Raw genomic sequence first — 13,234 nt, 5'->3', positions numbered from 1 at the left:
GGGGAAAAAATATCTTTAAAAAAATATAAAAATGAAAAAAATAAAACAAAATAGACAGGCATATTTAAGCTTAGATTACAGAAGTGAGTTTTGGATAGTTAGTTATTTGTCAGCAGAACAGAGCAGCCATGGAAGTGCTCTCCAACTCTGCCTCTGTGACTGTTATCATTTCCAAGCATTCATCATTCAAACCTCAAAAGAGTCAAATCCCCTCCATAACCCTAAAAAAATTCCCCAACCCACAGAATAAAAACAACGCATTTAATCTTTCTTCTTCTTCTTCCATTAGTTTCTCTCCAAAAACATCCTTAACAACAACAACAATTTCCACTTCTGTGTCTCCATCTTCCTTAACCTCAGACAAACGCCGCTGGATGGTCCTCATGGAGGCTCCGCCACAAGGGCTCAACTCGAAAGCAGAGATCGTAGATTACTATGTCAACACCCTCCAGAGAGTTTTGGGCAGGTGGGTATGTTCTAACTTTGTCCCCCATTTGTTGTTTTGTTTTGTTTTCTGTTTTTGGATTGAATTCTGATTTGTTTTGTGGATTGTACAGCGACAAGGACGCTCAAATGTGTATATATGATGCTTCTTTGGAGACCCACTTTGGATTTTGCTGTGACATTGATGAACAAACTTCTCTCGAGCTCGCTCGTACGTCTCTGAACCTTTTCATTGGTCTTCCATTACTATCTACTATTCTCTTTTAAGTAAATTGCTTTTTCTTTTTATGTACTTTTTGAGAGAGTGTGTGTGTTGTTTTTTTTTTTCTCCGCATTAGTCAGTGCTATTGGTTAAGTGAACCGGATTTTTGTGAGATAAATTGTACTTATCTTGTATTTAGGGTGTTCAAGAGAAGAGAATTACAAAGACGGTGTATTTTTGGTGCTATTAGTTTTGTTTGGAGCCTAATAATTGTTTTGATGCAGAGGTATGCGGATTGACCCGATTATTGCTCAAAATTTTCTTAAGAGTATGTGGTGGTTTTACACTTATTTTTTATTGAAAAAAGACACTTTGGGAGGTCTAAGGTGTGTTTGATTTCTCTTGTGCTCTTTTTCTCAATGGTACAACGGCTGAAAGTAGACACATTGAGGAAAAAACACTATAAATCTTGTGTATGCTTTCTTGTCTTTTTTTATTTTATTGCTCTCATTACTAAAGGATTACGGGTTTAATCCGTGAAAAATGGAGGTTTTGAGAAAAATTATAATATTCTGATAAGTATTTGTATCATTTGAGTATCATGTTCTTTTGCATAAAAATGGGAACTGAAGATTATCCATCTTTGGCACTAATATTAGAAGCAACTAAGTTAAATTTGATTTTTTTCTTTGCAATATGTGTCTGTTATATAGGTGTACCTGGGGTCTTATCCGTTAGGGCTGATCCAGATTTCCATTCTGTGAAAAAGGATTATGATCCTTCAAATGTTCAATCGGTAGATCTGCCTAGTCAAGAAACTGGAACTACCCTTTTGTTCCCAATGGGGAATACTAAACACTGGCTTGTTAGAATGGACAAGCCAGGGATTGGGGTTGTTTCAAAGGCTCAGATGGTTGACTATTATGCGCAGATTCTAGCTAAGGTTTTGGGGAAGTAAGTATGGTTTAATGTTTGATGCAATTTCTTATTTTGATCGATTCGCTTGTCTCACCCTCAAAGTTGGATGATAATTTCTGTAGTGTAAAGGATGCACAAATGTGTATATATCATATTTCCTGGCAGTCAAACTTTGGATTTTGCTGCGAACTTGATGAGGAGTGTGCACAGGAACTAGCTGGTTAGTGTTCTATGTTCTCTTGTGGTTTCTGTTTGTCACTTCTGTGTTAACAGCTTATGGAAAAATTCTACCACATAGTGCAGGTGTGCCCGGCGTTTTGTCCGTCCTGCCAGATAAAAATTTTGAATCGTGGAATAAAGATTACGGAGGTATATTCCTGCTAACTTTTCTCATTTGAAATCTATCCGCTCTAGCAGTCCCCAACCAGTTTTTACTGTTTCAAATGAGTAACTTTTATTCTTACAGAAGTTCAGTGGTTTTTTAATGCCATATATGTTTTTGATACAAATACATCTAGTTGTTTCTGGTTCCATGCTTCTTCAGTAACCTTTTTTTGTTGAAGAAAGTGTGTGATGTTTGTAATGATAATAGCAGTACCTAGCAAATTGTTGTATTCGTCTTTAGGCTTCATTATAGATCAAGATGACTCGGAGAGGGGATGATAAAATGTGTCATTCTAGCTTGGTTGTGTATTCTTTTAGCTAAGTAGGAAAGCTCATTACTGTGTTTTTTTATGATGTTAATTGGATTCTCTAATCGATTTTGAGTAACCGGGAAAACTTTGTGCAGTATTTGAGAGAATCTGTACAGAAATTACTTTTTTCTCATAGAATTGAAAGCGACTTCCCTTCATTTCAATGCTATTCAAATTGTATTAAGCTTATTATTTTCCATTATGTTGTAAAAGATTAAACCATTCCCCCACCCCCATTTTCAGGTAGTAATCTACAAAGTTCTGCAGATCTGTCATACTCTTCAGAAGGAAATCAAACAACCCCTGTAAAAACAAAGAAACTATTTGTGACCGGTATGTTGAACTTCACTCTTATAAGATTCATGGGTAACTTATCGTGTGGCACCTATTTCCATGATTGTTTTAGAGTTTAGACCATTTTCCCTGTATTATTATTTTTTTTTCCAGTATTGGATAATGGAATTGGAAAAAAGAGGACAGAGAAAATCTAAGGGCCCGTTTGAAAGATGGGTATAGATCAGGTGGTATGAACTAGAATTTAAATTTTGTGAGAGCACCCATTGGCGGGAACTTTTTAAATTCAAACTTTTTGTGAGAGAAAACACTGTAGTAGAACTAAAAACTATGGTTGGAACCCATTTTCTAAACAACCACTAAAGGTCTTGTTCGATTTTTTAAAAAATAATTCAAATATTAACAATCAGACATGATGATATACTAGTGGTATTTGGTTATTATCAGACATTAGAACTTAACCTTTCAGTTCACACAAATTCCTTTTCATAAAGCACTCCTTGCATGGCCCTTATTGGAAAATTGGAGCATAAGATTCTGCAACTTGTTTTCCGTGCTTATCATTAACTTCTAAGAATGCTTGACGATCTCTCTTTAAACAGGCCTGTCATTTTATACATCCGAGAAAACCTTGCGTGCAGCGTTTGAAGGTTTCGGTGAGCTCGTTGAAGGTATTCCTCTTCTTCATTTCCTCCTATTTGGGTTATGAAGTGCGGTGTTTCGTTATTAGATATTATGCTGATTAACTGCTTTCTTGATCAGTTAAAATAATCATGGACAAGATATCTAAAAGGTCGAAAGGTTATGCATTTATAGAGTACTCCACGGAGGAGGCGGCTGGTGCAGCGCTCAAAGAAATGAATGGCAAGGCAAGTTTTGTAGACTATATCTTCTTTTCCTCATTGTTTGGTTCTATTGGTTTAAGTACAGAAATTCATCACTCTAAGCAGAAGTGAAGCTGAATGAACTTTTTTGTTGCTGCTGCCTGCAGATCATCAATGGCTGGATGATAGTTGTTGATGCTGCAAAGCCGAAAAGTAGCCCGCCAAGACATGACAGAGGCCGGACGAGACAGTCTTGAGAAGGAGGGAGAGAGGTAGAGAGATATTTACACTAACATCAAGGGATTGATCTCCTGAGTGTCACAGCCTCTTTACTTTTCAACATGAGCTCTTAAAAACAGTTTTGTTAGCCATGTAAAATTTTAATTGCCTACATTTTGTTAAATTTAGGGGTAATTTGCTAAAATTGAATATTTAGTGCATGCCAATCTTTAAAAGTTCAGGATCTCCTGCTATTTTAAGATGATATTATCTGTTAAGAGCGTAACAGTTATAATATCATCGTTCAACACTTACAAAACCTAGCAGTCTCTCTCTCCGTCTTTTCTAAGATCTAAACGAGCCAACAAAAAAGGCGGCGCTTGTTATCTTGCTTGTAAATTACACTTTGCTTGGATTTACTCGACACTTTGTGTATGGGTTTGTAAATTACATATGATGTTTTATTACATGTTCTTTGCACGCTATGCTTGTAAATCTAAATGGTTTTTATGAAAGCAATTCAGCCTTCCTCTCCAAACTCCTTGGTGAATCTCTCATGTACTTCAAGATCAGCTTTGCTCACTGTTGGCTTTTGCCTTGAAAATACCTTCGCAAAATCTGATCTTTTAATACGCGGCGGCAAAATCTGCAGCATTAGTTCCCAACGACGATAGATTTGGTTAGTTTTAGCACCCTGTAACCGCATTAGAGACATTTCCAATAAAATGCATTTTCCCCTAAAAACCAATCCTTTGGGATGCAAGTAGATAATTGTTTCATTCAGTTCCATCCTCCCCCTAAAGAAGCTATCATCTAGCATATTTCCAAAAAAAAAAAAAAAAAAAAGAAAAAAAAAAGAGGGGATGGTTACCACCAATTATGCCTATTAGTTGTGTATGTTTCTAGTTGTTGTATCTGGTCAAAATTACATCAAAATGAAAAAAAGTATGCGAAACTAAAAACATCTGATACATATCTAACAATTCAAAACATAACTCTTCTAGTACGGTTTACTTTCACACACTACTGTAGAATTCTCAAATGAAAATATCCGGATGTAAAAACAAAAACGAGCCTTGATGTTTCTAAAGTTCATACCTTTGAACCAAGACCTTGCGCGTCAAGTTCCTGTAGGGTAATCTCAACAGCTCCTCGTTTAGTAGGTTTGCAAGGCACCCACATGCCACTAGACCTCTTCCTAAAGAATTTAGCATCCTGGGTTTTACGGACAGGTTCAAATAACACATCTTTAACCTAAAATAGAAGTAGAAAGTTCATAGGTAAGGGTAGTCAATAGCAGTCAAACTAAGACAATTGTGGCTGGCTCCTTAATGAGCTAAAACTTACACAGACAGCTATATCTGAACCAGAGAATCCTTCAGTTTTCCGAGCCAAATTTTCAAGATCACTTTCTTTCAATTTATGAGGAGTATCTCCAAGATGAACCTGCACGAAAAGAAAATTAACTTACTCACAAGCTGTAAAAATACACAACTGCGTGATGAACACAGAAGGCCTAGACTGAGTATTGTTCTGATTTCCTAGGCTAACGTGGTACCTTAAACATATGCTGCCTGGCCTTCAAATCTGGGAGAGGGATGTATATTCGCTTATCAAAACGTCGGCGGATGGCCTGCGTTCACTTTGCATTAGCCAGCCTCTCACACGACACACAGAAAGATCATTGCAATTTTTTCTCTTTCACAAGCCACACGCAAGATTAGAAGGGTGTTATTATATCACCTGATCCAGGGAATACGGAGTATTCGTGGCTGCAAGAATAAGAACTTTCTGATCGTCATTCCCAACACCCTGTAGAAAATCAAAATGATAGTTAATGTTACTAGCACATCAATAGCAAGCAATCATTTGAAAATAGATTGCACAACTCATTTGCACGCATATCAGTTATACTAAAATGAAGACTATGAGACTTCAGTTCCCAAAAACACATTGATAATACCTGCATCTGTACAAGAAGTTCTGTTTTGATACGTCGAGATGCTTCAGTCTCATTGCCTTCACCACGTTGGCCACACAAGGAATCTATCTCATCAATGAAAATAATAGACGGAGCATTCTCATGAGCCATTTGGAAAAGATTTGAAACTAGCTTTTCACTTTCTCCCATCCATTTTGAGACAAGGTCTGATGAAGAAACACTGCAGAGACACCGCCGTGCTTGTCAATGCATCAAATTAAACTGATCTACAGAGAAGTATTACTGTAATAATATATTTTTCTCATAGGCTATATAAATAAACTGATGGATAAGGTACCTGAAGAAAGTTGAATCTGCTTCAGTAGCAACAGCCTTTGCCAAATAGGACTTCCCTGTTCCAGGTGGACCGTATAACAGAAAAGCCCTCCATGGTCGTCTCTTTCCTAAACAAGTAAGAGATTAATTAAATCTGCTAAATTTAAAAGACATCAGATTGTTTTTCTCCTTTAAATGATGCTAAATATGGTGAGTTTCTAAAAGTAATATCCTTGTCAAGAAAGCAATCAAATTACCTATTGTGACCAAAGCAAACTGTCATGGGAAAAGTAGTTAAATCAAACTCTTCTGCCATATGTACAGATGCAATGAAAAAGAGAGGTAGTGGAGGAAGGTTGTTCTATCATCATTTTCATATCCACACACTCTAAGAGCTTGTTTGGTAGGAGAGATAGGGTTGAGAGGAGTAGTTGAAGAATTTCGCGACTTATAGTTATTTGGTAGAACGGAAAAGATGAGAAAATAGATTGGATGAGGGATTTCAAATCTTTTAAAGGATCCCAATTTTCAATCTTTTCCTATATTAACGGCTTAGAGTATGGAGTCCATACCAAACACAACAAGAGAAAGGTTATCCTCTTCCTCTCCATTTTCTAGCCTAGGCTATATACCTTTCTTTCCTTCCCATTTTCTTTCCCTCTTACCAAACACAGCCTAAGCACAATTCAGTAACTTGTATCAATAGTAAAGGCGAACCAGATTCGATCGAAGAACTGAAAGAAGAGAAACCAACAAAACTAACCAGTGAAAAATTGTGGGAACTTAACCGGCAATATGACAGCCTCTTTCAAAGCTTGTTTGGCACTCTCAAGCCCAGCCACATCACTCCACTTCACATTTGGCTTCTCCCTAATTATCGCGGAATCAAGGCCAGCCCTGAGCTTCGCTTGTTCCCGATCCTCCCCATCCTTTGCATCTCCACCCTTCGACTTTGGCTTCTGCGGCGCATCAGCTGCTGCGCCGCCATTCGATTTAGGTCCGCTTGCACCGCTATCAAGAATGGCCCTAACCTCCTCTGCCCTCCTCAAGTACTCAACAAATTTCTGAGTGATCGCCTCCTTAATCTTCGGGTTTTTCTCGTACTTTAAATGGGTTTTGAAGTACTCTAGTGCATTCATATACAGGCAAAACGCCTTGCTATAGTTTCCAGCATTATCCTCCTGAACTGCCTGCTTAACATACTCAATAGCGTGCTCCTTAAAATTGGCATACATATTCTGACAACAACAAATGCTATATAAATCAAATCCCACAAAAAATTTGATCTTTTCTACTATTTTCTTCTCTTTCTATGCTGAAAATCCAGTACCAAGCTATTAGTACTCATACTTGGATGACCAAACAAATATACCACAAAAAAAAAAAAAAAAAGACTTACAAATTTGGACTAAAAAAGAGTTTAAAGAACCACCAAAATGCACTTAGTTGAATATTACTTCAAAGCACAGTACTAGTACAACATAGGAAGAAGGAAAAGAACAGAGAATCTAACAATTTAAAATCAATCAACCGAGAGATTTTACAATTTTCAAGTAATACATGTATAAATTCATATAGATGTTATCAGAATTTTCTCTTCTCCTATATGATCAAACAAATACGTTCTACATAAGCGTAATTTTTGCTCGGAATTTGGTTAATAGTTCATAAGGCAGCGACGAAACAACAGTGGCAAGCCACAGGAGAAATCGTGAACTGGGATTTTAACAAAAACATAAATTTCGAAGAAAAAAACATACCTTTGATTTTTAGATTTCAGCTCGAGATCGATAGAGAGAGAGAGTGAGCAAATAATTGAGAGAGGAAAAGGAAAAAGAAAAGAAAAGAAAAAGAAGACTTGGTTTTGAAGCTTTTCTTTCTGCTTTTTTGTTGTGATGTAATTCTATTTTTGTGTTCTGGTCAATCAGACAACCAACCAATGAATGTAATCGGGTCTCTTTCACGGCGGGACTTAGAGCCCAATTAGGGACTTAGAGCCCAATTAGGGTCGTAGAAAGTAAAACGACATAACATTTTAATATAGAATCCGATGAGCAGTCTAATTAATTGTAAATTTTTCCACCCTAATTATAAATTAATTATAAATTGAGACTTCGAGTTATCTTAAATTCATTGAATATGGTGGCATTTTTTTTTAAAAGAAATATATATGATCCCATTTCAGTCAAATATGTACTTTTTTTTTAAAGGAAAATGATCCTTCAATTAGATACAAATCAATTACATATTGTACTTATATAACCCCCTCAAAATTTTTCTACGTCACCTTTTGAAAGAAATACAAAAAAAATGCTAATAAAAAAATTGCCCACTTTACATTTATATCGACCAATAGTATAAATTGGCACTCAAATATAAAATCATTCACTGGTAAAAACTTAAAATATATGTTACTCAATTTACTTAAAAATATATAATCTAGTCTATTTATATCCAATGACATAAATATACAGTCTTCAGATTTCGGCAGCATATTTTAGGTAATTTTCTCATAAACTTAACGTCTATGCTATTCAATTCACTAAAAAAATATCAGTATATCCTACCAGTTTAACTCTTCTTCTCCACAAAAATGACCAGACATCTTTAACTCCTGTCTTTGGAGCGTGTTCTGGTAGGGTATTAGAATGTTCTTGAATTAGCAAATATAGCAAGAGTGCATTGAAAAAAAAAAAAAAAGTACGTTTGGGAGAGGAATTCGTTCCCTGATTCGAATCATGATTCGTGGTTCGTTATAGTATTTTCTCTCACAAAAAATACACGTAAATCGAAAATGATTCGAATCACATGATTTGAATCCTCCAACCAAACGTTAAATTGTTAAATTTTGGGGGCATATTATGTAATTTTCTCTTACTTTGTGTGTGATGTGGACCAGTACATATACTAATAGTCAGAAACACGCATCACATATTCCATTTTCTTCGTTTGCCATACCTAGGTTTGAATATCAGCTGTTCAACAATTCTAAAAGAAAGACGAACCGTTCAACTACCGTTTCATCATATATATATATATATATATATATATATATAATTGCCATTTACACGTGTCTTAAGCAAAAAAAAAAAAAAAAAAAAAGAAGAAGAAGAGAAGATATCTCTAAGTAAAAAGAGCTTCCCTTTATATTTAATGCGTACAAAAGTCTCCGCACTCTGCTCTTGTTGATCATGGAGAATCTCCCGTTTTATCTTTTCCTTTTGCTTATTATTACCATCAATATTGATGTATCTATTGGTACGTATATAATTATAATCTCTCTTTATGTTACATTTTAGTATTAATCCGTGTAATGAGACAAGGATACTCTTTCATGACGCGGTTTATCGTTGCCTTTGCAGCCAAGGAGTCGCCAAAGCATAATGATCATCTTGATCATCAACACCATGGCTCCGTGAGGAAGCTTTTTGTATTTGGGGACTCGTATGCTGACACTGGGAATAGCAAGAAAGCCTCTGCTGTGTCATGGAAGGCACCCTACGGGATCACTTTTCCTGGAAAACCGGGCGGCCGATTCTCCGATGGTCGTGTCCTCACCGATTACTTAGGTAATCTCTATACTTAGTAGCGGAGCTACATATAATTTAGTAAAGACACCTGCCTTGACTAAGGTTGTAAAATTTTTAGAATTAATTGCTTTGTTGCACCTTAAACTATTCGATTTTTTTATACAATCCATCTTGAACTTTTAATTTTAGTAAACCGCAATTTGAACTTTAAAATTAGTTGCAATTAAAATGCATTGTGCAGAAAACAAACAATTTAGAGTGTAACGGTACAATTTACTCTCATTTTTATCCTTTGTTATAAAATTCAGTTATGCTTCCATATATAATAACAACAATTTTGCCCACTACAACAGAAACTTATAACTATGTAATATTAAATAAAAAAAATTATTTGTTAACACTTCTCACAATGTGCCCTTAGATTATATATAAATCAAATTTCGAGCTTTATCATTATGTTCTCCTAATCTCAGTTTTCCATTTGTCATTTCCTCTAACCTCACCATATTTGCTATCTTCCTTCCAAAAACAAAGGTGCAAAACTAATAAAAGTTTCTCATTTTTTTCAATTTCATGCATGTTTTTTTTTTTTTTTTTTTTGGTCTTACAAATTGTTTTTAATTCCTAAAATATTATTTTTCCTATAAAATCACACAGCTTCCTTTCTGGGCATTCAATCTCCAGTCCCGTACATATGGAGAAAGTCTATAAAAAAGGCAAAACTGAAGGACGGCATGAACTTTGCATTTGGAGGGACTGGTGTGTTTAATACAATGGAGAAAGAACCCAACATGTCGACTCAAATCGATTTCTTTCAACAGCTAATTGAACAAAAATTCTATACAAAACGCGACCTTAAATCGTCGATTGCTCTCGTCTCCGTCGCCGGCAACGACTATGCTGCATACATCTACAAGGAAGGAGTTAACAATAACATGGAGGTGAGTTGTACTTAAACCACTTCTCTATGTGGTCTTGTGGTAGTTGACTATCTTGGTTTGCTTATTAATTTTAATACACTCTTCTAAGATGTTGTTTGGTAAGATAAGGAGAAATTGAAAGAAGAATAGATCCGTGTGAGAGGATAATTTTTAAGATTTATATAGATATCGTTCATTTCGCTAATTTAAATTTTCAATTTTAGGTTTCTAAGTTAAAAGTGCTCAGAAAATGTCGCATTTAATTTTTTTTGCTATAGTTAAAAACTCTTAAAAAATATCATATCTCAGTTCAAATTGAAAATTCGAATTTGTAAAGTGAACGAGGCCATAGTTTTTTTTATAATAGAGATTATATATTTAGAAAAGTTTCGTATTATTCTATAATTACCTATATTTGTAGTTTGATTAATTTACTTGCGTCAATTTTAAATTTAAGAAAGCTCTTGATTTCAAGAGATTTGATAATTTATGCGATTGTAATTTGTATTTATACGAAGCCCTGCGTTTTTGCCAAATCATGTAAACTCTTTTTATTCATCTCATTTTCTTCCGCATAAGAACATATCTCTCCCTTCCTCTCCTTTGTAGTTTCAAAAAACGGTAGAATATTAGGAGATTTTCTGCTGTTTAATTAACAATTTTCGCTCTTTTCCCAAAATTGTTTGTCTTGGCCGCATCAATATTTTCTCTTGGTTAACTCAATGATGCCAATGTAATGCTATTATCTCTTGTACATAATAATAGGATTTTGCGAATGTGACCATGTCAAATTAGTAAATTCTTGTTTTCTGCTACCAAAATTTGGTAGCAAAAAATTCTTTTTTGGTAGTAAAAACTTGATTTTTCGGTACTAAATTTTGGTAGCAGATAGTTACATTTTGCTTCCAATACTTGGTAGCAAATGTTATATGTTTTGTTACTAAAAATAATTCGGTAGTAAATATCTCGGGCGAGAAAAAATTTTGCTTCCCGCCAACTTTTTGTTACCAAAACATGTTTGGTAGCAAAAAAGTAATATTTTGCTACCAAATTTTTAGTAGCAGAATCTTATGCTTTTGTTACCAAATCTTATTTTGGTAGCAAAAAGCTATTGGCGGGAACCAAATTTCATTTCCCGTCATGTTGTTTGTTACTAAATTATATTTGGTAGCGGATTGTGTTATTTTTGCTACCAAATTTGGTAATTAAAGCCTTGATACTTTCAACTACCAAAGTTTGGTAGCAAAAAATGTGTTTTTTGTTACCAAAAATTTTTTGGCATAAAAAAATTTGGTCTCTTAAAGTAATTATTCTTGTAGTGTTAGCTCAATGATGCTAATGTAATGCTATTATCTTTTCCACATAATAATAGGATTTGGCGAATGTGACCATGTCAATTGTTAACCAACTTGTTGTGAACCTGAAGCGCATTCACAACTTGGGAGTGCCAAAAATAGCAGTTACAGCATTACAACCTCTGGGATGTCTTCCTCCATTCACATCCCCTACTTCGTACCGAAATTGCAGTAAAATTTGGAACTCGGTCTCGGATTCTCATAACGAAATATTGAAGCAAATTCTGCAAAATAGTAGCAATCAGAGCGAGAAGAACGTGGTTCTTGTTCTTGATCTCCATAAAACCTTCATGTATGCATTTAAGATGAAGCATGAAAACGTAACAGGTATCTTTTTTTTTTTTTTTTTTTTTTTCTTAACAAATAATATAGTACTATTTTTGTTTAAATTGGACAGGATAATTTTTAGATTGGAATTTGTATTAACGCTATGACGAAGAGAAGAGATATCACCAGTACACATCTCTTAGAGCTTTTTTAGTAGAAGCGATTGAAAAGGGGAAAAAAAAAAGAAAAAAAAAAGGCTTGAGAGATTAGTAGAAGAATTTCAGGATTCGTAGCTGTTTAATAGGAAGGACTAGAATATTAGAGCATGAATGTGGCCAGCGGGCCATTTAAAATCCTTAAAAGAACCCCCAATTTTGATCTCTCCTAATTTGGTGGGATTTTTTTAATCCAAATTGTAAATAAGGAATCTAAATATTGGTATTTTAATTATTTAATATTTGTACTTACTCAGTTTCCTAATTTGAATCTTAGAATAGGAAATATTATTTATATTTGAATTTGATTTAAATTATCAAACTACCGTAATCAAATCTCACACACTTTATATATATGTATACACACACACACACACTCATTATTATCCAATGGAAGAATGGCTATGTCATATTTTCTAAAAACTGATAACTAATTGTCCACGTAATTAGACAGTGGCGTTAAATTACTTTATTACCCCTAATTAGTGTAGAAAACCAAACAAGCTAAGGATAAAATATTAACAATGATAGAGTGATTGCTTATATTTGCTAATTATTGAAGAAAACCAAACAAGCTCAAGAACTAATTGTGTGACGTTTTAAAATCAAAAATCAAAGTGGGATTGGGATAAATCTTAGTCTGTGGGACTGATCAAAAAATAATTATTTATATGTGCTAATTACATCTTTATACCTACAAGTGATCATCCTCTCCGTCATGTCATCCATATAATTGTATTATATTCTCTTGCAGGAAATTTAACGTTAGGTATTGATAATCCATTGAAGCCATGCTGTGTTGGTATAAGCAATGGACACTCATGTGGGAGTGTTGACGGAAGTGGGTCAAAGAAATATACCGTATGCAATAATCCCAACTCATCTTTCTTCTGGGACGTAATTCACCCTTCACAAAATGGCTGGCGAGTAGTTTTCTCAGCACTGCGATCTTCTCTATACAAATTTGTTTAAGTAATAATTACATTATTATTAGAGCCCTTCGAATGTGGTTTGTGAAAAATATTGTAGTATTATCTATAAAAATCACTCCACAATGATATATAAACCTTCTTTGAAGTTATATTTTGCGAGTA

General features: G+C 34.7%; 3 protein-coding genes across 5 annotated transcripts; 2 read left to right on the top strand and 1 right to left on the bottom strand.

Moving 5' to 3' along the window:
* Nucleotides 1-110: 110 nt before the first annotated feature.
* Nucleotides 111-3,832, top strand: LOC112093916 (organelle RRM domain-containing protein 1, chloroplastic). The gene is made up of 9 exons (XM_024173481.1): nt 111-466; nt 558-655; nt 1,360-1,600; nt 1,687-1,784; nt 1,868-1,933; nt 2,503-2,592; nt 3,156-3,224; nt 3,316-3,422; nt 3,545-3,832. Exons 1-9 carry the CDS (start codon nt 129-131, stop codon nt 3,632-3,634), a joined length of 1,197 nt encoding a protein of 398 aa, XP_024029249.1. The 5' UTR covers nt 111-128; the 3' UTR covers nt 3,635-3,832.
* Nucleotides 3,833-3,863: 31 nt separating this feature from the next.
* Nucleotides 3,864-7,720, bottom strand: LOC21401299 (protein SUPPRESSOR OF K(+) TRANSPORT GROWTH DEFECT 1). 3 transcript variants are annotated; one of them, XM_024173469.1, is made up of 9 exons: nt 7,614-7,720; nt 6,617-7,091; nt 5,876-5,981; nt 5,560-5,758; nt 5,340-5,408; nt 5,155-5,229; nt 4,944-5,042; nt 4,695-4,811; nt 3,864-4,242 (listed from the first exon to the last, which is right to left on the bottom strand). In XM_024173469.1, the coding sequence occupies exons 2-9, from the start codon at nt 7,086-7,088 to the stop codon at nt 4,117-4,119; spliced, it is 1,263 nt and encodes a 420-aa protein (XP_024029237.1). In that variant the 5' UTR covers nt 7,089-7,091; nt 7,614-7,720; the 3' UTR covers nt 3,864-4,116. The 3 variants fall into 3 exon arrangements, with proteins under 3 accessions (XP_024029237.1, XP_024029230.1, XP_024029242.1); XM_024173462.1 differs by having other exon boundaries at nt 4,695-4,850; nt 7,614-7,719; XM_024173474.1 differs by having other exon boundaries at nt 4,695-4,850; nt 6,617-7,043; nt 7,614-7,719.
* A 1,324-nt stretch (nt 7,721-9,044) lies between these two features.
* On the top strand, nt 9,045-13,112 carry LOC21401298 (GDSL esterase/lipase At5g03610). The gene is made up of 5 exons (XM_024173618.1): nt 9,045-9,111; nt 9,216-9,422; nt 10,041-10,324; nt 11,676-11,985; nt 12,895-13,112. The coding sequence occupies exons 1-5, from the start codon at nt 9,045-9,047 to the stop codon at nt 13,110-13,112; spliced, it is 1,086 nt and encodes a 361-aa protein (XP_024029386.1).
* The last annotated feature ends 122 nt before the right edge of the window (nt 13,113-13,234 follow it).

This window comes from Morus notabilis, unplaced genomic scaffold (genome assembly GCF_000414095.1).
Source record: "Morus notabilis unplaced genomic scaffold, ASM41409v2 Scaffold521, whole genome shotgun sequence".
Classification (NCBI taxonomy): Eukaryota; Viridiplantae; Streptophyta; class Magnoliopsida; order Rosales; family Moraceae; genus Morus; species Morus notabilis.
The sequence above is the reverse complement of the archived record's forward strand: the minus strand, read 5'-3'. Positions and strand labels throughout refer to the sequence as shown.

Excerpts from the sequence above, each read along its gene's own strand:
- LOC21401299 (XM_024173462.1), bottom strand. The coding sequence starts at position 7,088 with ATGTATGCCAATTTTAAGGAGCACGCTATTGAGTATGTTAAGCAGGCA. Across the intron at positions 5,759-5,875 it reads GCAGATTCAACTTTCTTCAG|TGTTTCTTCATCAGACCTTG; the intron begins GTACCTTATCCA and ends GTGTCTCTGCAG. Across the intron at positions 5,230-5,339 it reads CTCCGTATTCCCTGGATCAG|GCCATCCGCCGACGTTTTGA; the intron begins GTGATATAATAA and ends AAGTGAACGCAG.
- LOC21401298 (XM_024173618.1), top strand. The coding sequence starts at position 9,045 with ATGGAGAATCTCCCGTTTTATCTTTTCCTTTTGCTTATTATTACCATC. Across the intron at positions 9,112-9,215 it reads CAATATTGATGTATCTATTG|CCAAGGAGTCGCCAAAGCAT; the intron begins GTACGTATATAA and ends TTGCCTTTGCAG. Across the intron at positions 9,423-10,040 it reads TGTCCTCACCGATTACTTAG|CTTCCTTTCTGGGCATTCAA; the intron begins GTAATCTCTATA and ends AAAATCACACAG.
- LOC112093916 (XM_024173481.1), top strand. The coding sequence starts at position 129 with ATGGAAGTGCTCTCCAACTCTGCCTCTGTGACTGTTATCATTTCCAAG. Across the intron at positions 1,601-1,686 it reads CTAGCTAAGGTTTTGGGGAA|TGTAAAGGATGCACAAATGT; the intron begins GTAAGTATGGTT and ends TAATTTCTGTAG. Across the intron at positions 3,423-3,544 it reads TCAAAGAAATGAATGGCAAG|ATCATCAATGGCTGGATGAT; the intron begins GCAAGTTTTGTA and ends TGCTGCCTGCAG.